Source organism: Podarcis melisellensis, assembly GCF_964234715.1.
Source record: "Podarcis melisellensis genome assembly, chromosome: 16".
NCBI classification, from domain to species: Eukaryota; Metazoa; Chordata; class Lepidosauria; order Squamata; family Lacertidae; genus Podarcis; species Podarcis melisellensis.
The window spans coordinates 36,650,022-36,672,984 of record NC_138533.1 but is presented as its reverse complement, the minus strand read 5'-3'; the positions used below and the strand labels follow the sequence as shown (position 1 = coordinate 36,672,984).

The following is a 22,963-nucleotide window of genomic DNA, read 5'->3' as shown; positions in this document are numbered from 1 at the left end:
TTTTGGCTCCCGAACGTAGCAAACCTGGAAGTGAGTATTCCGGTTTGTGAATGTTCTTTGGAGCTCGAACATCTGACGTGGCTTCTACAGCTTCCGAATGACTGCAGGAGCTTCCTACAGCCAATCGGAAGCTGTGCCTTGGTTTCTGAACGTTTTGGAAGTCGAATGGACTTCCGGAATGGATTCTGTTCGATTTCCAAGGTACCACTGTACTTTGTGTTTTGCTCACTGGACACTGCCTATTTCCCCTAGGAGCCTCAAGTGCTTATGAATGCTGCCTATTCTTTTCATAAAACTATAAGTAACGATCCAGTGGATCACCAGCTGCTGACAGGGTGCCCTTTGCAGTGGATGTTGGTTGGTGGCTGATTTTTTTCCCCCAGCCAAAAGCCTGCATCAGAGCATTATTTCGGGAGGAAGTGGCAGCCTCCAGGCATTGAGATGAGCACATTGTTGGGCATATTGACGGTGAAACTGCATTTTGCCCCCAGCTGAGTTCTGCACCCTGAAACTGGACAGAGGAAAATTGGTGTGCTTTGGACCTTTCTTGAATTTGGTCAGAGGTTCTCCTTTGAGAATGCAGTACTAACAACAAGCACAGTCAGAAACCTTGAATGCCCCCAGCTCCCTGTAACATATTCATTTCTTTTGCTGGTGTTTTAGAGCCTTTGTGACCTTCAGCTCTTGAATATACAGCCTTGTAGATTTGCTGTTCTTTTCATAAACTGCCAACTGCTATTTGGCAGATTTGCAATTGACATCTTTGTCAGATACCTCTCCATGCCTCTCACTTCTTTTGTTTATTAAAGGTAAATATTAACGAGGCAGGTCTTGCTCACGTTCAGCATAATGCTTGTAAAATATGGTGTTAATCATCATGACAATTTAAAACCAATATTGCCTCTGAAACAAAAGTAGCTTGCTGACATACATGGCGCAGTGATACCTGATAGTTGTTTTTCCTCTTCAGTGCCTTAGATCACAACTGTGCAAGATTATTGTGGGTAAATTAGAGGCTGGTCAAATTAAAAACAGAGTCCTACACTTGGAATAAACATGCAAGGCATGCAGTTCTGCTGGGACTGTACCGCTACAGAGGATTGCATATATGAATGCTCTTTCATTTAAAAACTCCCATAGCTTAGACAACTAGAACTTTAGGGGAGAAAGGTATTGTCACACTCCAGCTCAACCTTTTCCTGAAGTACTAGTTTCTTATAGTTTGTCTTAATTTACTCTGAGCAAATTACTGGTTTTTTGTCTTTTTTTAAAAAAGTAATCTCACATCTTTGACTTCTCTGCTCCCGTTTTTGTCTCCTCTGGAAGTTTCAAGCTCTACTTTTTGTTCATCCTGGAGCATTTGAAAAGTATCTCCCCAGAGAAAAAGACAGTGCCCAGCAGATATGATACTACTCCCCTTTGCTCCAGCCAATAGTCAGGGATGATGGGGGTTATAGCCCAATCATATCTGGAGACCACCAAGTTGGCTACCCCTTTCTACCCTCTCTTCCCAGTTCTTAATTCTGAGGGAAAGGCTACTGTTTTTGTCTCAGGCATTCACCTAGTCCAGAGAAGATCTTCAACCTCTTTTAAAGCCAAGGTCACCTTAAGGGGAACAAGTAGTTTTCCTCTGAGGATGCAGAGTTTCAGACACCATCTTTGCCTTTGGACTGCTTGACCTTGCAGTGGCCTTCAGATTATTGCTAGAGCAACATTCCAAGCTCTCTGCATGTGGATTTGCCTCTCATCTAGACCAGTGTTTCCCAACCTTTGTTCGACTGTGACCCCTTTTGACCTTGTTTCCTTCCTGTGGCTCCCCTATGGGCATAGCCAAGGAGGACAAGGGAGGCAGCTGCCCTCCAATAAGTAAAAATTTATACAGATCAATACAAATTTGAGGTTCTGACCCCTAACAAAAGCCTGCCCCCTTCCTAGCTATGCCCGCCCCCCCGGTCCTACCGGTAGAAAGGTAGCTATTTAAATGTTTTGTTTGTAAATAGAACATACTTTATTCATAATTCTTATAATTTATACAAAATACCATTACATAAAATGATAGGAACATAATGAAATATTGTTGAAGCAGAAAAACATAGAATTGTGGAGCTGGAAGGGACCCCAAGGGTCATCTAGTCCAACCCCCTGCAATGTAGGAAACTCAGCTAAAGCATCCATGACAGATGGCCATTCAATCTTTGCTTAGAAAACTCCCAAGGAAGGAGAGGCCAGAACTTCCTGGAGGAGATCCATCTTCCATGTATTATAAAAAGTAAACAACACTTATTTGACCCCAGTTATTTGACATAGAGGAGGAAAACTGTAGATACTGTACAAAGGCGAACAGGGAGTTCTGTATATATGGGAGAATTTTAAAAGCATGTGGTCCTTACTCACCTGGTGCAAAAAGATCTTGTCATCCAGAGGAGCCCTGGCTGCCTAGATAAGACCCTATAGCCCCACACACCCTTACCTTGGAGTAAGGCCCATTGAACTCAGGGCAACTTTCTTCCGAGTAGATACTTTACTATAATTTACTATATGCAAGTCAGCAGCACCCAGACATCCCTGCTCAGCTAGGCGCTGGGGTGGATTTCATCCAGCGCCTTGCAGAGCTGGGCAGACACTGCTTACAGACCTTATGCCCCTCGGCGACATCTGAAGGCCCTGATCCACTAGGCACTGTGGTGGATTGCATCCTGCACATTCCAGAGTCAGGCCCAGGCTGCCACCGGGCCCAACACTGGCAGCAACAACAAGCAGTTCTGGCTCTCCCAGGCCTACCCATTGCCCCCCCCCATTTACCAGATCTGAGGGTTCTGAATTGTGGGCTCTACTGGTCCCAGATTCTGCCCACCTAGCAGTTTGAAAGCACGTCAAAGTGCAAGTAGATAAACAGGTACCACTCCGGCAGGAAGGTAAACGGCGTTTCCGTGCACCGCTCTGGTTCACCAGAAGTGGCTTAGTCATGCTGGCCACATGACCCGGAAGCTGTCTGTGGACAAACGCCAGCTCCCTCGGCCTATAGAGCGAGATGAGCACACAACCCCAGAGTCGTTCATGACTGGACCTAATGGTCAGTGGTAGCTTTACCTTTTACTGGTCAAAACGGGAGCCTCAGTGATTGTCCTCTCCCACCAGACTGTGCCAAGAAAATGCATGTGGCAAAAACAAGTACTCAGCCCTAGTGGGCTGCCCCCTTACCCGCTTGTGATTGGCCAAGCGGATAGCCAGCCAATCAGGATTTTTCTTATTTTAAAGAATGATTTTTTTCTTTACTTCTCACTTCCCTCTGTGCCCCCCCTAGCCTGTTGCTGTGCCCCCTCATTTACACATTTTCCACCTGTGCCCCCCTTGGAATATCGCACCCTTGGGAAACACTGATCTAGATTTACCTTGCAGCAAACACTATAGTGAGCTGTCCATGGTCCTGAACTGTTCTACTCTATCCAGTGTTGCAGTGGTGGGGAATATGCAGCCCTCCAGGCAACTCTCATCTGCAGACACAAAGGTCCAGGATGAGGGCAATTGTTATAGTCCAGCAACATCTCCAGGGCTATATGTTCTCCATTCTGGCAGTACACTTCCCATGAGGACTTTCAGCCTTTGTATTTGAAAATATTTCTAAGGATACCAGGGGAGTGTACAAATAAGCATGAATAATGTTGTTCATACACTGTATCTAATAGATAATATATAAAATTGTAAGTATGTTGTCACACTACAGTTTGCATGGCTGCCAATAGGTGGTGCTGCAAACTAGTGTGAGGACAAATTTATCAGGAGGCCAGTGAGAAAACAAGTGGGTGGCTGGGTGGCAGAGGCCAGCGAGAGAGCAGGTGGCAGAAGGTTGCAAAGGAGTGGCTTGCGCAGACCACAGTGGCCAGTGAGAGAGTGGCAAAGTGTGCAGCCAGGGATGGTAAGACAGTGGTGGGGCAGGGAACTTGGAAAGTCCAACTGCTTTCTGAAGCAATGAACTCCTTCTTAAGACACCACAAAGCAATGTTATGGGGCGGGATGCTGCTTCAGAGAATGGTTTGTCTGGGTGGGTTTGGGGTGAGCTGTTAAGGGGAGGGAGGTGGGTGTTGGTGAGGTCTAAGGGAGAGAAGCAGAGCTGGTGAGCAATGCAAGCAGGAGCGGAACCCCAAGTATGTACAATAAAAAGCAACCTTCATAACAAGCACAGCAAACCAAAACTGTCAAAAATCCAAAACAATTGACAGAGTAGAACCAAAGCAGCCGAACAATTTTAAATGCCTAGACCTGGGGTCACCAATGTGGTGCAACCAATCAGTTTGTCAGTATCTCATACGGTGCTGGTGAAACTGAGTTTTCACTTGGGTGAAAAAAGCCTAGTTTGGCCCTTGCATGCTCAAGGTAGTTTACAACTTAATTTTTTTAACGTAATTACAGACCTAAAAAGGGTACTCATAAACAATAAATAAAACATCAAAAAATACACATCCAATTTGAACAATCTCCACATAAATTATAATATCTAAAAATAAAGCTGCAAATTAATATCAATAACTTCAACAACCCCCTACCCAACAAAATCTCCTAAACAACATCCCAGCCCAAGAGTCTGTTCAGCAGCCTCAGCTTTTGTAGCTGGAGTCAGTCCGGGCTTCGCCCTCCCAGGCCATGTGGGGAAAGACCTGCAAGGCAGGGAGCAGGACTTCCAGGATTCACAGCCAAGACTGGCACCCACATGGCACTCTCAAAATCCCAAGGGTGCCAATTGGCCCCAGTGGGTTGGTGACATCTGGCATAGGCAAACAGGAGTTTCAACCTGGTGCCAGAAAGGGTGCAATGATGACACCTGTCTGTAAATGGTGCCTTGTGCCAAATCTCCCATTATGGTATGAACCTGGAAGTCTTCTTCTCAACCCTCTGCTTCTTGGTGAGCACCTTCTCTACAAATTGCTCTCCTGGCTACTATGGTGATGGTGTACACAAAGTTTGATTGGAAATGACACCCTGTGTCAAACGGAAATGCCCTATCTCCTGCCATGCTCTGAGCCTGCAGATCTTCTTCTCAAATCCTCCATTCCTTGCTTGGTAACATCCCTGCAACTTACTCTCCTATGGTGGTGTAAGCAAAAATTGCAAATAATTGGGCCACGGGGCCCAAAGCCAGAGCCCCCATTGAAATGGAAACATTACGACAGAAAAATTCCCATGGGAATTAAAGGCCACCCAAGTAGTTTCCACATCCGTCTTTGATGACACTGGAGTAATTTAAATTTGTGACACAGTTCAGAGTCATGTCAAAGGCTAAAAAAGTCTGCAGAAAGTCCGTTCTTGCCCCCCACAAAAGAAAGTGCCATTACAACAAAAAATAGGATTCCATGACTAGGCTTTGTTCAGTGGACCTACTCACTTAAGACTGCAGGGAAGCAATAAAACTAAGTGGTGCTTTTTATTATTTCTGCCCCCCACCCCCTTTACCAGAAAGAAATATGTCTAATGAATGTCTCATGTCTGAAACACTGGGCTGGATTCATCAAAGGGAGTCAGTAATTACCAAATTGAGAGAATCATGAATTGCTTTTCTAAATTTGAAAAGCACATCAAGAATAGATCAGGAGCAGGCAAAATTAATAGTTACGAACTCATTTCCATAGAAATGGACTTATTAGCAAGCTTGCCAGCTGCCTAAAATTATAAGGTCTTTTCCTTCTGCTTGCAGGAAATAACCGTGTTGGGTTTTTTTGTTTTTTTAAAAACCCAAATCAAATATTTTCTCCCCTTCTTTCAAAATTCCATTGAAACTTGAATTTTGCTAAGTTTGCAGAAGGTGGGGAATATCTCTGTCATTGGGCAAATTGAAAATAAAATGGTGGAGGAAGGAAGTACCAGAAAGAGAGGAGGAGTTTATGCAAGTTTGAAGTTTTGTCTTCCTTCAGAAGGAACGTGGTGTGAGGTGCAGAATCTAACAGGATTGAGGACTGTGATGTTCTTTATCATTTCTTATGACAGCTAATCTGTAGTCAAGTTCCAGCCTGAACAGGAAGCCTTGGGAGTTCTCCTTGTCGAGGAGAATACCTTTCCTTTCTGTTGGTTTATTTAGAATATTTATAGGCCATTCTTTGGCAATGCCTTCACTGAATCTTGAAATAACATAATTAAAGCCACTGTTTGAAATGGTAAATTCAGGCCAGGGATCAGCTGCAGCCAGCTCTCTGGTTTGCCACTGGGAGAAAAGGACTAGACTTGCTGCTGGCCAGATCTAGCAGGCTCATCTTACGCTCCTATCATTGCTGTGCATCTTGACTTCTCTGCAGTTATGGAGATTGAGGTACTAAAGGGGAATGAGTCTGCCAGGCCTGCATCCAGTGGCTGCACCGCCCCCCAAAGGGAACGGACAGATACCCACTCAAGACCTGCTCCCTGCCTTGCTTGCCTTTGCACCTGACCTGGCAGGGCAAGGACCTGATTGACTCCAACTACAAAAGCTGAGGCTGCTGAAGAGGCCAGAGACCACCTTGGCTGTGATTGCTGGAAAATGTGGTCCTTGCCTTGCTGGCCTTTTCCCCACCTGGCCTGGGAAGGAGGGGCTCTGACTGACTGACTGACTCCAGCTACGAAAGCTGAGGCTGCTCAACAGACTCTTGGGTTGGGGTATTGTTTAGAGGTTTTTCTTGGGCTTTTTGTTGCTGTCATTGATATTATTAATTTTTTATCTTTACTTTTAGACATTATGAGTGTTATGGGAAGACTGCTCAGTTTGGTTGTACACCTGTTGATGTGTTTTATTTATTGTTTATGGCTACTTTTGTTATGTTCATAATTATGTAAATATTTTCATGTTGTAGGGGACATGGGTGGTGCTGTGGTCTAAACCACTGAGCCTCTTGGGCTTGCCGATCAGAAGGTCGGCAGTTCGAATCCCCACAATGGGGTGACCTCCCGTTGCTCGGTCCCAGCTCCTGCCAACCTAGCAGTTTGAAAGCACGCCAAAAAGTGCAAGTAGATAAATAGGTACTGCTCTGGCAGGAAGGTAAACGGTGTTTCCATGCACTTGCTCTGGTTTCGGTGTTCTGTTGCGCCAGAAGCGGCTTCGTCATGCTGGCCACATGACCCGGAAGCTGTCTGCGGACAAACGCCGGCTCCCTCGTCCTGTAAAGCGAAATGAGCTCCACAATCCCAGAGTCGTCTGCGACTGGACTTAATTGTCAGGTGTCCTTTACCTTTACCTTTTTTTCCCATGTTATAAGCTGCCTTGAACATGCCCCCCCCCCCCACTATGGAAAGGCATCATACAAATAAGATGTTGGTGATGATGATGATGATGTGTTTACATTTTGAGAAGTGCAAATCAGGAAGGTTTGCATTCAAATGCCAAGTGAACTGAATCTCTCCCTATCCCTGTATCAGGATCCTGCCTCCACATACCTTCCAGGCTGGGCACTCATGTTCGCTTTCTGCATTGCATGTGCTGTATTGGGACCCTGCTGGTTTCTGTGCCATTACTTGTCTGCCCTGAAGAGTGGAACTAAGCTGAAGGGAGCTGCAATAGAACTGCTCACCCATTTGCAAAGCTAAGCAGGGCCTGGTCTGGTTTCAAATTGGATGGGGGAACCATGCGTTGAAATTCCTGCATTGCAGGGGGTTGGACTAGATGACCATCGGGGTCCCTTCCAACTCTACAGTTCTTTTACTCTGTGAGTTGGACAAGTTCCCCCAGCCTTTTCTGAAGGTCCCTTGCAAACTTGGGGATTTTGCTGAGTTCCTGAATGTGCTGATGACAGACACAACTTGGAACTGACAGTTAATAACCTTTCGAGCCAGGGAAGGAAGTACCGATCAGTCTTCATACTCTAGGAAAGGCTCGGGGTCAATGGGGTGAGTGTTAGAACAAAGACTCCCGGGACGGCAAAAGGGCTGTGGGCCACGCGAGAGGTGAAATAAAATAAAAGAAATCCACTTTGGAAAGTTTTCGTGCTGTGGCTCATTATAACTACGACCTGGGAAGAGGCACGGAACAAGGGCCACAGGTTGATTGCAGTCTTCTCCGTGGGGGATTCTGTGTCCCAGATACTGTCAGGCTTGGGCCAAAGGATCTGTCTGTGAGATGGAGGGATAAAATCAAACGTTCAAGGAGTGGCAGAAGTGTCACAATCTTTTCAGAGGGCTCAATGCCTGCCAACGTGTAAAGGATTTTCAGTGGCTGGTAAGCTCACTTTGTAAGAAGTTTCCTCTGGGGGAGATATATATATATATATATATCTACGAAATCAAATAAATCAAAAAAATCATAAAATCAAAAAAATCTACGAAAGCAAATATATATATATATATATATATATATATATATATATATATATATATGCTTTCGTAGATTTTCACGGGTACAGGAATGCAGGTTTTGGTGTCCTCGGGTGTCTTCCCGTGTAAAAGCTGGGGTGTCTAGGCGACGTTTCGACGAGGTCTCACTCGTCATCTTCAGGCTGGTGCTTTCGGCTTCTTGTTACTGGAACAGAGCAGGATCTCAGTGTTTGAGTTCCTATAAATACTGTTGAGGGGGTGTGGTGTATAGCCTCCAATGTTCTGGGCAGAGAGGAAGTTCCCAGGCTAGTGTGCCTTTTCTTCTTTTGTTCCTTAATTACTTGAGGGATATCTTGAGTGATTTCTTGAGTGATATCCTGAGTACCACTTAGGTGGGTCATTAGGTGTGGATTAGTTGCTAAAGTCTTTGTGTCTTGACCTCTTGAACTTTGTGAAGAGTTTTTCTGAGAAGATGGCTGTACTGCACTTAGTTGTGCTCTGGCTTGGCTTCGTGTATAGGGGCGAGCTGTGGTTTTGTGGCCTGTGTCAGCCAGATCTGTGTAGGGATTGCAGGGGGGTGCAGCATCCGGAGGTGCCACCATGGTTTGGCTACTGGATGGTGTCTGTAATTTATCTATGGAGAGGGTCTGGGTTTGGGTCTGGTGTGGTTGATTGGTGATAGCGTTCTGTGTGCCTCTGGATCTGGTGTCAGTTTTTGTGGGGAGGGCTAATTTCCAGATGTCTGGCAAGCGGGATGTGTCGTCACGCTTGTTCATGTTGTGAGGGTGTTTCTCTATCTCGATGGCTTCCATGATTATTCTCTTGTGGTGATGTTCCATGTTAAAGAGCAATTTGGAATCTGCAAAATTAATTTCGTGTCCTGTTTCTTTCATGTGTTGGAAAAGAGAGGAAGTTTTTTCTTCTTTTTTGACGGCATTCTTGTGTTCTGCGATACGTGCATTTATTCGTCTGTTTGTTTGTCCAATGTACGTGGCTGGGCAGACTTTGCAGGGTATTTCATAGACCCCTTGGTTTTCCAACTGGATTTTATCCTTGGGGTTTCTGAGGATATTGGCTATTTTTTGGTTGGTGCAAAAGGCTGTTTTGATATTGTGTTTATGGAGGATTTTGCTAATTTTATCTGTAGTGCCCTTGATATAAGGAAGGAGGGCCATGCCATTGTTTTCTTCTGTGTCTTGGTTTTTGGGGGGTGTTTCTTTTTGGATTAGCTTCGTAACCCTGTTTTGCTGGTATCCATTGGCAATTAACACATTTGAGAGATCCTGTAACTCAGTTGTCAAGTGGTCTTTGTCAGCCAGGCGTTTGGTTCTGGAGATGAGAGTCTTGGCTACGGAGTTTATTTGTGCAGGGTGGTGGTGTGATTGTGCATGTAAGTAGCGGTTGGTGTGTGTTTTTTTCCGGTAGATAGTGTGTCCTAGGGAGCCATCAGGTTTTTTGTAGATTAGGACGTCAAGGAAGGGAAGTTGGTTGTTGGCTTCTATTTCCATAGTGAATTGTATTTTGGGGTGTAGGCTGTTGAGATGTGTGAGGAAGTCTGCCCAGCCACGTACATTGGACAAACAAACAGACGAATAAATGCACGTATCGCAGAACACAAGAATGCCGTCAAAAAAGAAGAAAAAACTTCCTCTCTTTTCCAACACATGAAAGAAACAGGACACGAAATTAATTTTGCAGATCCCAAATTGCTCTTTAACATGGAACATCACCACAAGAGAATAATCATGGAAGCCATCGAGATAGAGAAACACCCTCACAACATGAACAAGCGTGACGACACATCCCGCTTGCCAGACATCTGGAAATTAGCCCTCCCCACAAAAACTGACACCAGATCCAGAGGCACACAGAACGCTATCACCAATCAACCACACCAGACCCAAACCCAGACCCTCTCCACAGATAAATTACAGACACCATCCAGTAGCCAAACCATGGTGGCACCTCCGGATGCTGCACCCCCCTGCAATCCCTACACAGATCTGGCTGACACAGGCCACAAAACCACAGCTCGCCCCTATACACGAAGCCAAGCCAGAGCACAACTAAGTGCAGTACAGCCATCTTCTCAGAAAAACTCTTCACAAAGTTCAAGAGGTCAAGACACAAAGACTTTAGCAACTAATCCACACCTAATGACCCACCTAAGTGGTACTCAGGATATCACTCAAGAAATCACTCAAGATATCCCTCAAGTAATTAAGGAACAAAAGAAGAAAAGGCACACTAGCCTGGGAACTTCCTCTCTGCCCAGAACATTGGAGGCTATACACCACACCCCCTCAACAGTATTTATAGGAACTCAAACACTGAGATCCTGCTCTGTTCCAGTAACAAGAAGCCGAAAGCACCAGCCTGAAGATGACGAGTGAGACCTCGTCGAAACGTCGCCTAGACACCCCAACTTTTACACGGGAAGATACCTGAGGACACCAAAACCTGCATTCCTGTACCCGTGAAAATCTACGAAAGCATATATATATATATATATATATATATGAATGAATGAGACAGTCTGAGACATGAAACCTAATTAGAACAGAACTGCTCTGACAGGTGAGTACAGCTGTTTCTGCAGCGCCAGTAAAAAAAGATTAAGACAACACAAGCACCTTGTGTTGGTTTTATTTTATTTTTTTGCAAATGCTTGGTGTATGCAAATTGTCTGCAGGGGAAAGGAAAGAAGGGCATCACCAGTCCTGAACTTTAAAGCTGTCTTCATTGGAATTGTGCAGCCTTCACCCTTTTACTCAACCAGAGTCCGACGTGCGCCCAGCATGAAGATTATACGAAAAGCTTTCCTTTCTAAAACATCATCACGTCCTACTCCCTTTAGTATCCTATGGTAGAGAAAGATAAGGTGGTGCCCTCCAGATTTTGCTGGACCCCAATTCCCATCATCCTTGACCGTTGGCTGGGGATGATGGGAGTTGTGGTCTAACAGCACTTCGAGGACCACAGTTTCCTGCCTATTACACACTCTAGCTATTCCAAGCCTTTCCCAATGTGGTGCCAACTCCCATCATCCCTGGTGAACTCGAAGAACATTTGGAGGGATTCCAGTTTAGAGAAATATACATAACACTGGCACAGCTAGGCATCCCCCATAAGTGGGGGTATACTGGACCGAGGCTGTTTAGGGCTTTAAAGGTCAGCACCAACACTTTGAATTGTGCTTGGAAATGTACTGGGAGCCAGTGTAGGTCTATAAGGATGCATATGGATGCCAACTCTTGCAAAGATTACTCCAGGGTGTATAGGTTGAACTACTGGAGCACAACCTGTGGCTCTTCAGGTGTTCTGGTTCTGAAGCTCCCAACATCCTCTGTGCAATTGGGCCCAGAGCCTTGGAGACACCGCAAGGGCACCACTGAAATCTAGGACCCCAAGGTTATCATAAGGAGATATTAATCACCCAGTATTGTTTTTTTAGTTATGCTATCATATCATACCTTCCAAAGCCTCAGGAGCTCTGGAAAACTGTGTTTCCTAGGGATTCCGGTGCTCAGAATTCTACCTTGGGCATTTTCACTGGGCGTAGTGTGGCCAGTTTATTGGCCTTGGACATTGACAGGGAACCCATGGCCATCCAAATATGGTTGGATTTCCAGCTCCTAGCAGCCGCAGCCTCTCTCTGGGCAATTGTCAGGGATGATGGGGTTTTTAGGGAGACTGTGTTGCATCATTGTGTAATGTTGCATGGAGAAAGCTTGGTTGGGGTGGGGATGATGGCCAGCGCTGGTGGCTGCAAGGAGCTTCTACTGTTTCCCACTGTGAAAAAGGGGTGGCTGCAGGCAAAGGGGTGAGTAACTTCACTCTCCTTTTGACCTCCTCCAAATTTGCCTGCGAGTTCTCCTAGGACAGTGATGGCCAAACTCAGCCCTCCAGCTGTTTGGGGACTACAACTCCCATCACCCCTAGCTAACAGGACCAGTGGTCCGGGATGATGGGAATTGTAGTCCCAAAACAGCTGGAGGGCCAAGTTTGGTCATCACTGTCCTAGGAGAAAGCTTGTTGCCTGGCTCCTGTAAATACGAACAATTAGGAAATCTGAAGATCTACTGTTCTGAGAAGGGGACATGTTGGCTGATTTAGGTGGTCTGACAACAACAGGCATATCTAAGCCCTCTAGTATGATTGCCAGAGGGGCCCACCCCCCGTCCAGCAACAATTTAAGGAATCTCAGTCTTTTCTTTTTCTGTCCAAATATGGAAGTTTATGTAATATGCTAAAAAAATGATCCAATTTCAAATTCCCAGTAACACCACCTTTTAATTTTTCAGGGCGAATGTCTCTTCTTATGAGATCTTTCAGATGGATTTTGAGATAGACAACAGTAGTGGCCTGGTGGGGGCCCAGCAAATCACCTGGCAGGTGGAATACCCCCGAGATGAGTCTGTGAGCGAGCTGGTGGTCTCCGAGATCTTTGTCAGCCAAGCGACTTTTGCAGGAATTGTTCCACTTGCGATGGTAAGAATCTACCTCCTCCTTTGTTATATTATTCCGTTTCATGTTTCATTCTGTTTCTGTAGATGTGGGAACTGGGGAAGGAGAGAAATATTTCCTGAAAAATGCTTTGATTGTTTGAATGCTCACCTTTCCCAGTCCCATTTATTGTCATCTATTTTTTATTTGGCATCATTCTTTGCCTCCTGGTATTTGCATCTCCCTCTTTCATGGACGATCCCAGCCAATCAGCAATCGCACAGCTGAATGGGATGACATCACAATGATACATAGGCAATCATATTTAGCCAAGTGAGGAAACCAAGCCCATCTGAGAGAAAGGGGAAGAGAAAATGGTGTGAATAGGTGACATTTTTGGAGGTGTTCCTATAGTTGGTTGAAAAGATTGCGGGGTTTTGACAGACAAAATCAAAAATGCTTCTGAAAAGCAGCAGTCTTTGGGTTCAGCCTTATGAATCCTTAATGTTTGTTCAAGGCAACTGGATCTGCTAATTTGCATCTGCAGTAGAAAGGTCTCAATGCATAAACTACATTTCAATAATATTTTTTTATTTACCTGATGTTTAGTAACAGCTCCTTGGAAACCATTAGAGTCTATTGTGTGATTCCACCCCCCCCCCTTTTGGGGATTATGAGCCCAGTACATGATATTCGCTCCTGTGGAGCTGTTGCCTTCCATTGTGTCACTGGAATCTCCATGCATCCACACAGCGGTGATAGGCTACAATTAGCTGTGGCATTTTCATTTAAATTAATTAGCTGGCTCATGCTGGAAACTTTATTTCCAAACCAAACAAAGTGAACCATTGGTGGGGAGGGCCTGAATTCTCTCCACTTCCCAGACCTTTGCATTTGCTAGTCTTCCATCACAGTCTTGTGGTGTTTTTAATAAAAGAAGTAATTTCAAAGGTCTTGGTGGACCCAAAGTGGAGTTCCATTTTAGCCCCTGTCTCATATGTGCATGTAGAAAAGAGCCCATGGGATCAGACCAACATCCTGTTATCCAGAATAGCTGGATGCTTCCATAAGCAGGGTACTGCAGTTTGTTCCCCTGGTATTTATTACTCTGAAGCAAGGATGGGCAGTGGGACACAGGTGGCGCTGTGGTCTAAACCACTGAGCCTAGGGCTTGCCGATCTGAAGTTCAGCGGTTCGAATCCTCTTGATGGAGTGAGCTCCTGTTGTTTGGTCCCAGCTCCTGCCAACCTAGCAGTTCGAAAGCATGTCAAAGTGCAAGTAGATAAATAGGTACCACTCTGGCGGGAAGGTAAACGGTGTTTCCATGCACTGCTCTGGTTTTGCCAGGAGCGGCTTAGTCATGCTGGCCACACGCCCCGGAAAAACTGTCTGCGGACAAACGCTGGCTCCCTCGGCCTGTAAAGCAAGATGAGTGCCGCAGCCCCAGAGTCGTTCGTGACTGGACTTAACTGTCAGGGGTCCTTTACCCTATTTTTAAGGATGGACAGGCCCATCTCAGTTCTACATGGGGGCCAGACTCACGTTGTGGTGACTGATGCTGTGAAGCAGAATTCACCCAGTTTTGGATTGTTCACCCACTAATATGAGTCATAGCTCAGGCAGTAGGGAATGGGACTTCTAATCTCAAGGTCATGGGTCCGAGCCCCATGTTGGGCAAAAGATCCTGCATTGCAGGGGGCGGACTAGATGATCCTCATGGTCCCTTCCAACCTTATGATTCTATGATGCCCATTGGGACTCGTAAGGTAGAAGGCAGGGAGCCCAAACAGGAGGTGGAGCCAGAGCTAATGTCAGGTAGTGACAGAGCCTAGCTTTGTATTTTCTTTGTGCCAAGAGGGGACAAAAATTACAAGGGAAGTAATAGTGCCACTGTATTCTGCTCTGGTCAGACCTCACCTGGAGTACTGTGTCCAGTTCTGGGCACCACAGTTCAAGAAGGACACTGACAAACTGGAACGTGTCCAGAGGAGGGCAACCAAAATGGTCAAAGGCCTGGAAACGATGCCTTATGAGGAACGGCTAAGGGAGCTGGGCATGTTTAGCCTGGAGAAGAGGAGGTTAAGGGGTGATATGATAGCCATGTTCAAATATATAAAAGGATGTCACATAGAGGAGGGAGAAAGGTTGTTTTCTGCTGCTCCAGAGAAGCGGACACGGAGCAATGGATCCAAACTACAAGAAAGAAGATTCCACCTAAACATTAGGAAGAACTTCCTGACAGTAAGAGCTGTTCGACAGTGGAATTTGCTGCCAAGGAGTGTGGTGGAGTCTCCTTCTTTGGAGGTCTTTAAGCAGAGGCTTGACAACCATATGTCAGGAGTGCTCTGATGGTGTTTCCTGCTTGGCAGGGGGTTGGACTCGATGGCCCTTGTGGTCTCTTCCAACTCTATGATTCTATGAAAACACACATGTTCACAGACATTCGCATCTCAAGCTAGTATATGATATGGGAGAGCCTGGCTTTTGCTCAAAGTTTCTGGGCTCCCAAACCGGAAAATCTACAGCTATTTTTCAGTGTTCCTTTTAAAATGTCTCTGGTCCTCTCGACACAGCTAGGGAACTCGTGTCATTGTCGGAGTTGGGCTCAGTTACAATTCGGAGTAAGTCCCAGTAAGCCCTGATGCTGTGATGGACCCCTCTGATGGCGATATCTCTGTTAAGGATCTTTGAGCTGGGATCATCTCTTTTAAAAGTCTGACGGCCCCAGAATTCAATGAAACCATTGGGATGACCTCATTGGGGAGGAAGAGGAATGATTTTGCTGCCGCTGTTGACATCCATCTGTCTTGGGAGACCATGGAGATGAGTGCACTTCTGGGAGTGAATTCAAACTGCTGGAAGGTTGCAGCGCCCGCCGTAGCTGTAGACACCGACACAGGAAAGACATGTTTTGTTGCAGTCGGAGCAGATGAAGGCATCTGGTTGTGCTGCTGCAGATGCACCATGGCGTTTCTTCTATCTGTGCTTCTCCCAGGCCCAGCATTCATTCCTCCTCTGATCACTGTTATGGATGCACAACCTGACTGCCTGTCTCCAGGCACAGCGGTCATCCCACATCGCAGGGTTGGTGTCGCCAGCCTTCATGTCCTGTTTGCAGCCATCTTTGTAACACAGAGTTGTTCTGCCAATGGGTGGGGTGCCTGAAGCCAGCTCCCCATACAGCACGTCCTTGGGGAGGAATGATAACACACAGGATTTATTTGACACATCAGCTAATTAATTCATTGTCAAATAAAGTATCCCTCCTTTTCCTGAGGGACACGGGTGGCACTGTGGGTTAAACCACAGAGTCTAGGACTTGCCGATCAGAAGGTTGGCGGTTCGAATCCCCACGACGGGGTGAGCTCCCATTGCTCAGTCCCTGCTTGCCTGGGTTTAGCATAGAGTAAGGAAGCGGGTGGCACTGTGGTCTAAACCACAGAGCCTAGGACTTGCCGATCAGAAGGTCAGCAGTTTGAATCCCCGTAACGGGGTGAGCTCCCATTGCTCAGTCCCTGCTCCTGCCAACCTAGCAGTTCGAAAGCACGTCAAAGTGCAAGTAGATAAATAGGTACTGCTCCGGCAGGAAGGTAAACGGCGTTTCTGTGTGGAGCTCTGGTTCACTAGAAGCGGCTTAGTCATGCTGGCCACATGACCCAGAAGCTGTATGCCAGCTCACTCAGCGAATAAAGCAAGATGAGCACCGCAACCTCAGAGTCGGTCACGACTGGACCTAATGGTCATGGGTCCCTTCACCTTTACCTTTTCCTGAAGGAGCTCAAGGTGGCATACATGACTCTCCCTCTCTCCCTAGCCTTCTCACCACAACCTTGAGAGGTAGTTTCCATTCAGGCAAATGAGAGGCATTACCTAAGTTCAAGAAAACATTCCAGCTAAGCAGATAGAGTCAAGGATGGTGCAAAGCAAGGTTGATGCAGTTGGGGGGTGGATGGACTGGGGTGAGGGTGTGTAGCTGGAGCAGGTCTCAAGAACTAGGGGCTTGGAGGGCTACATCCAGCCTCCAGCAGTGGTGATCGGTGCCCATTGGCAATGGTAGGGCAGAAGGCCAGGAGGGCAACAGTAGGTGGAGCAAAATCCAATGTCAGAAAGTCAACTAATTTTATCTCCATCCTCCTTCCTGTTGAGTTTGATGAAGACAACTTTGGGTCTAAGGAAGAAGGAAGGAGACAGCCAGTGCTACCCTCTGGACCAGTTGCTAGGCAAGAAGACCAGCAAATGGTGACTGGCTGAGAACAGGCCAAGGTTGGCTGTGCAGTGCACCCATTCACTCTGGGGGCTGCCACTGGCCCCCAGGCCTGAAGTTTGCTACACCTGAATAAAGCTTCACTTCTCAATTAGTTCTAGTGTTTCTTGACAAATTGCTGCATCCTAGATAAGGCTCAGTTCCTTCTGCTCACAAGCCTGCTTGAGTCAGTAGCCTTAGGCAATGAGAAGGTGAGCGAGACAGCCCTAGAGAGGAGCAACATCTTGTGTTTGCATATCTTTCCTCATGTTTGCCAACCTGGAGTGTTTGTTAGCATAGCAGGCATGGAGCCTGGGCTGCATCCCACCAGAGCAGGAAGAGAATGTCACTGCACCATGAGAACATAAGAAGAGCCCTGCTGGATCAGGCCAAATGCCCCCCAGTCCAGAACTCTGTTCTCACCCTGGCCAGCCAGGTCCCTGTTGGAAGCCTACAAGCACCAGCACTCTTCCCAATTGTGATTCTCAGCAACTTGTATTCAGAGGCAGATGACCACGCTGGGCGCTGTAGTTTGTTGAAGATGCTGGGAGTTGTTAAGAGATGTCCCCCACTCTACCTCTCATCTAAATCAGAACCAGTGACAGTGGTGAATGTCCCATGAGAGGGTCTGGAGCCCATGAGAGGGTCTGGAGGGTTGGAGGATGGATGGCGGCTAACGAATTGAGATTGAATCCTGACAAGGCAGAAGTACTGTTTTGGGGGGACAGAGGGTGGGCAAGTATGGGGGACACCCTGGTCTTGAATGGGGTAACTGTGCCCCTGAAGGACCAGGTGCACAGCCTGGGAGTCATTTTGGACTCACAGCTGTCCATGGAGACGCAGGTCAATTCTGTGTCCAGGGCAGCTGTCTACCAGCTCCATCTGGTACGCAGGCTGAGACCCTACCTGCCTGCAGACTGTCTCTCCAGAGTGGTGCATGCTCTGATTATCTCCTGCTTGGACTACTGCAATGCGCTCTACGTGGGGCTACCTTTGAAGGTGACTCGGAAACTGCAACTAATCCAGAATGCGGCAGCTAGACTGGTGACTGGGAGTGGCTGCCAAGACCATATAACACCGGTCCTGAAAGACCTACATTGGCTCCTATTATGTTTCTAAGCACAATTCAAAGTGTTGTTGTTGTTGCTTCTTCTTCTTCTTCTTCTTCTTCTTCTTCTTCTTATTATTATTATTATTATTCCCTCACAGAGCTACAATTTTCAGAGTTCCCTGAGAGGAAGGATTGATTGTTAAACCAATTTGGGAACTGTAGCTCAGTGAAGACTATAGGAATCTCCTAACAGCTCTCAGCACCCTAAGCAAACTACAGTTCCCAGAATCCTCTGGGGGAAACCGTGGCTGTTTAAAGTGGTATTTTATGTATGGTGTGAATGTGGTCTACAGTAAACCCATTAAAATTAATGGGACTGAGTTCATAATGTCCATTATTTTCAATGTGTCTACTCTGAGTAAGGCTAATTTTGGCTTCAATCCAAGATCCTCCCCCCACTGGCAATCTTCCAAATGCTCACATTCACTGAGTTCGAAACCGGCCCCTTATATCAGATGGTGACAATGAGGATAGTTTATTTTGCAGCTGTAAATCACGTCATGTTCTGTGGAGTGTAGCTTATCTCCAGCAAAAGGGACAAGAGGAAGGGTGAGAGAAAAGCAATTGGGAGAACATCACATCTTCTGCTCTTGCGCGATAAGCTCTGGGTGGCTCTGTAATCTTTCATAGACCCTGAAAGCTCTAGAAAATGTCTACCAGCCTTATTCCTACACGGGTTGCCCATCTATTACTGAGCTAGGTTCAAGGTTCTTGTATTACCATACAAAGTCCTAAACAACTTGGGGTCCGGATACCTTCAGGATCACCTGAGCCCTTAAATCCCAGCTCAGTCACTGGGATTATCTGGAGGAGTGCTGCTAGTTGTCCCCCCCCCCCACGTCCTCTGCATTTCAGAAGACTACCTTCAACTAGAAGGTGAGCATTTAGTACAGGCATGGCCAAACTCGTCCCTCCAGCTGTTTTGGGACTACAATTCCCATCATCCCTGACCACTGGTCCTGTTAGCTAGGGATGATGGGAGTTGTAGTCCCAAAACAGCTGGAGGGCCTAGTTTGGGGATGCCTGATTTAGTGCCAGCAGATCCATGCTGTGAAATCCTTTCTCAGAAGAGATTTGGCAGGTACCCTCCCAGAATTCCATAGTTCAGTGCATTCAGTCTAGGGATGTGCAAGTCCTGCATGTTGCCTGAATTCTGACTCCCACTTCATCCCACACATGCAGCAAATTATATATTGCTTTGCTGTTTAGTGGAGATGCCAGAGATTCAGCCTGCGGCCTTTTACATGCAAAGCATGTACTCCATCGCTGAGTTATGAACCTTCTCCCAAAGATGAAGTAAATTCTGGTCCTCATGGTTCTGAATAAAGAGCTGAATTAAATAAGTGTGTGTCTTTTATTGAGTCAGATTAGCATGATATTGGTCTGTTCCAGCCTCTCACAACCTGCTGAATCTGAATGTTGGGAGATTCAGGACAGAAAGAAGAAAGTCCTTCATCGTGCAGCATATAGTTAAGCTACGAAACTTGCTCTCACAGGCATAGGGCAATGACAGTTGTCAATAAATTTGATATGCTATATATAAAGGCTCAGTACGGTTCAGTTGAGAAGTAAAAGGTTAAGGGTCAAATGAGGAGAAGGATTCTGGTTGTGTTTCTTCCAAAAGTTGTCCGTTCCAACTCTAGACAACAGCAGCAGAAAGATAAATATTCTTCTTTTCAATAATGGTTTCCCCTGTGCGTTAGCCTTCTTATGAAAACAGTCCTCCCAAAAAGAATAAGGGGGAAATGTGTAGCAAGTCTTGTTCATCATACTGGCAATGTTCCTGGTTGCTTGGATACAATCTGGGTCGCCAAGGGTTTCATTCTCATGGTGAAGATGGGTAATATTGTTTCAGCCGGTGCTATTCTGTTGTTGCTATCTTACATAACATAAACTTAAAGAGGAACCCTGGACTGCAAACTGGAGTCTTTTCAGAAGAGTGTGGACACCTAGAAATGTAAAGTGTGAATATGACACGGTTGTGTTGATAAACATGTGTGATGTAGAGCAGTTGTGAACAGACTTCTTGGGTCTATTTTTGTTTATTTCTTGGAAACCTGATATCCACCCATCACACAGGCCAAGGCGAACCTTAAATCGCTTTTAAATATTCAGACTGTCCATCTGTCCTTGGTGAGATTGCTGTCCTCTTCCCCCCATTACAAGAGGGTTCTCCTTTGCTTCACCAATTCCACCTCACCCCCAACTAGCATTGAGGGACCAAACTCGCCTACAAGCCCGTGGGATCTTTCCATTGCAACATTTGAAAGACATACATCTTAGGCCACTAATCCTCTGCAAGCAATGTTTAGCCTCTGGTCTTCAAAACATAAGCTGCAAACTCAGCCCTTCTTCTGTATAGCCTCTAAAGGGAAATCAGAAAAGGAGATGATTATAACAGATGCAAAATAGTGGCTGAGTGGTGGTAGAACCAGATGTTTTGGAGGGTGGAACCATTTACCTGTTGCATCCTGTGAACCATACTCTGGAATAGCCTTCATATATAAATGCACAGTTACTGTAGGTAACTAATCTCCCCATCCCTCTCTCCCTCCCTCTTCTTCTTTTCCATCCTTCTCCTCTTTCAATTTAGATTCCACCTTCTCCCAAAGGAGCTCAGGGCAGCGAATATATCCATAATAAAACCTTTTTTTCCCTTTAAACAAACCCTTCTAAAAACAGTTTAAAACATTCTCTCATTCATTGATCTCGGGGTTGCCAGAAACAGTGTCTTTCAACTATCAGATGCCTGGGCAAACAGGAATGTTTCCAAATTCCTCCTGAAAGTTCATAATGATGGAGGCAGACACACCTCACCAGAGAGGGTATTCCACAAATGGGGAACTGCCACTGAAAAAACCTTGTCATGGATCAATGCAAACCAGGGAGCTTCCAGCAGTGACACCACCAAGAAGGCCTTACCAGCTGATCAGAGTTTGAGATGGTGGATGCTGGGAAAGGCACTCATTTAGTTACTTGGGAGACCCCAGGCTGTTTAGGGCTTTATATGCTTGTATTGGGCCTGCTCGGCATAGTTCATAGCTTCTCTGAGTTCTTCAAGCCCCTTCGCCACAGCAAGGCAGTGATCCATGAAGGGGAAAGGAGTACGACAAGGCTGTATATTGTCTCCCTGCTTATTTACCTTATATGCAGAATTCATCATGTGAAAGGCTGGGCTGGATGAATCCCTAGCCGGAATTAAGATTGCCGGAAGAAATATCAACAACCTCAGATATGCAGATGACACAACCTTGATGGCAGAAAGTGAGGAGGAATTAAAGAACCTTTTATTGAGGGTGAAAGAGGAGAGCGCAAAATATGGTGTGAAGTTCAACATCAAAAAACCCCCGAAGATCATGGCCACTGGTCCCATCACCTCCTGGCAAATAGAAGGAGAAGAAATGGAGGCAGTGAGAGATTTTACTTTCTTGGGCTCCATGATCACTGCAGATGGTGACAGCAGCCGCGAAATTAAGAGACGCCTGCTTCTTGGGAGGAAAGCAATGACAAACCTAGACAGCATCTTAAAAAGTAGAGACATCACCTTGCCAACAAAGGTCCGTATAGTAAAAGCTATGGTTTTCCCAGTAGTGATGTATGGAAGTGAGAGCTGGACCATAAAGAAGGCAGATCGCCAAAGAATTGATGCTTTTGAATTGTGGTGCTGGAGGAGACTCTTGAGAGTCCCATGGACTGCAAGAAGAACAAACCTCTCCATTCTGAAGGAAATCAGCCCTGAGTGCTCACTGGAAGGACAGATTGTGAAGCTGAGGCTCCAATACTTTGGCCACCTCATGAGAAGAGAAGACTCCCTGGAAAAGACCCTGATGTTGGGAAAGATGGAGGGCACAAGGAGAAGGGGACGACAGAGGACGAGATGGTTGGATAGTGTCTTCGAAGCTACAAACATGAGTCTGACCAAACTGCGGGAGGCAGTGGAAGACAGGAGTGCCTGGCGTGCTCTGGTCCATGGGGTCACGAAGAGTCGGACATGACTAAACGACTAAACAACAACAACAACAAATTGGGCCTGCAATTTGGAGGCCAGGGTGGGTGGAGGTGTGAAGAAAAAGCTTTTGTTGTCCCCATTGTTAAACAAGAAGGACTGGTAACCTGGTCTACTGCCAATTGTCTACTGCTCTGCTTTTGCCTCAAGCAAAATTCAAAGTGACTCTTGCTATTCACCCTCAGGCAGAACACCTGAGGAATTCCGAGGGAAGACAAAATGGATTTGGTAAGAATGGCAACGTGTCTTAGCAGAGGGATGAACTGCATCTCTCATTGGACCCTGGTTTTTGCATCAAGCAAACTTAGAATGGGATTGCCACATTCTCCTTCAGTGGCAACATCTGCAATTTTTTAGGCGCCACAAAGAGTTTAAATAAATAATGACAGAAGTTTTTGAGTGTGGGGCAAGGAGGGCCTTGGGTTTGCTGCCTCTGCCTTAAAGGCAAACTTGCAGGCTCCTATACAGTAGAGAGCAGTGTCCATTGGGACTGGTGAGGAGGAAGGCAGGGAGGCCAACAGTAGGTAGAGTCAGAGCCAAAAGCAGGTGGAGTCAGAGCCAGGTATAGGCTAAACCCCTGTTTAGTCATAAGTAAGAAGGCAGCAGAGTTTGGTGGGGAAGAGCCTGCTTTGTCCTTATGCACCAGCTTCCACTGAATTAATTGATGGTATCCATCTGTCTCAAGAGACAATGGAGTGAGCTTCAGGGGATGAAGTCAAACTGCTGCATTAGCAGTACGGAATTGACCTCTCCAGGGCGCAAGCCTGGGCAATGTGTCTGGAGGTCCTGGGCTGCCCAGATGCCAAGACTCCCCTCTCGGCCTCACTGATGAGGTCCAAAGGAAAGCAGAGCAATATGTTTGGCACCAGCTTGGCTGCAGGAGTTGCTG

At 46.2% G+C, this 22,963-nt stretch overlaps 1 protein-coding gene across 3 annotated transcripts in view; it reads left to right on the top strand.

Moving 5' to 3' along the window:
- Positions 1–22,963, top strand: part of TMEM132B (transmembrane protein 132B) — a 385,081-nt gene that overhangs the window by 254,700 nt on the left and 107,418 nt on the right. For all 3 annotated transcript variants that reach the window (XM_081893267.1, XM_081893269.1, XM_081893268.1), the window contains one exon: positions 12,573–12,759. In XM_081893267.1, coding sequence (XP_081749393.1) covers positions 12,573–12,759 — 187 coding nt within the window. The remainder of the gene's footprint in view (positions 1–12,572; positions 12,760–22,963) is intronic.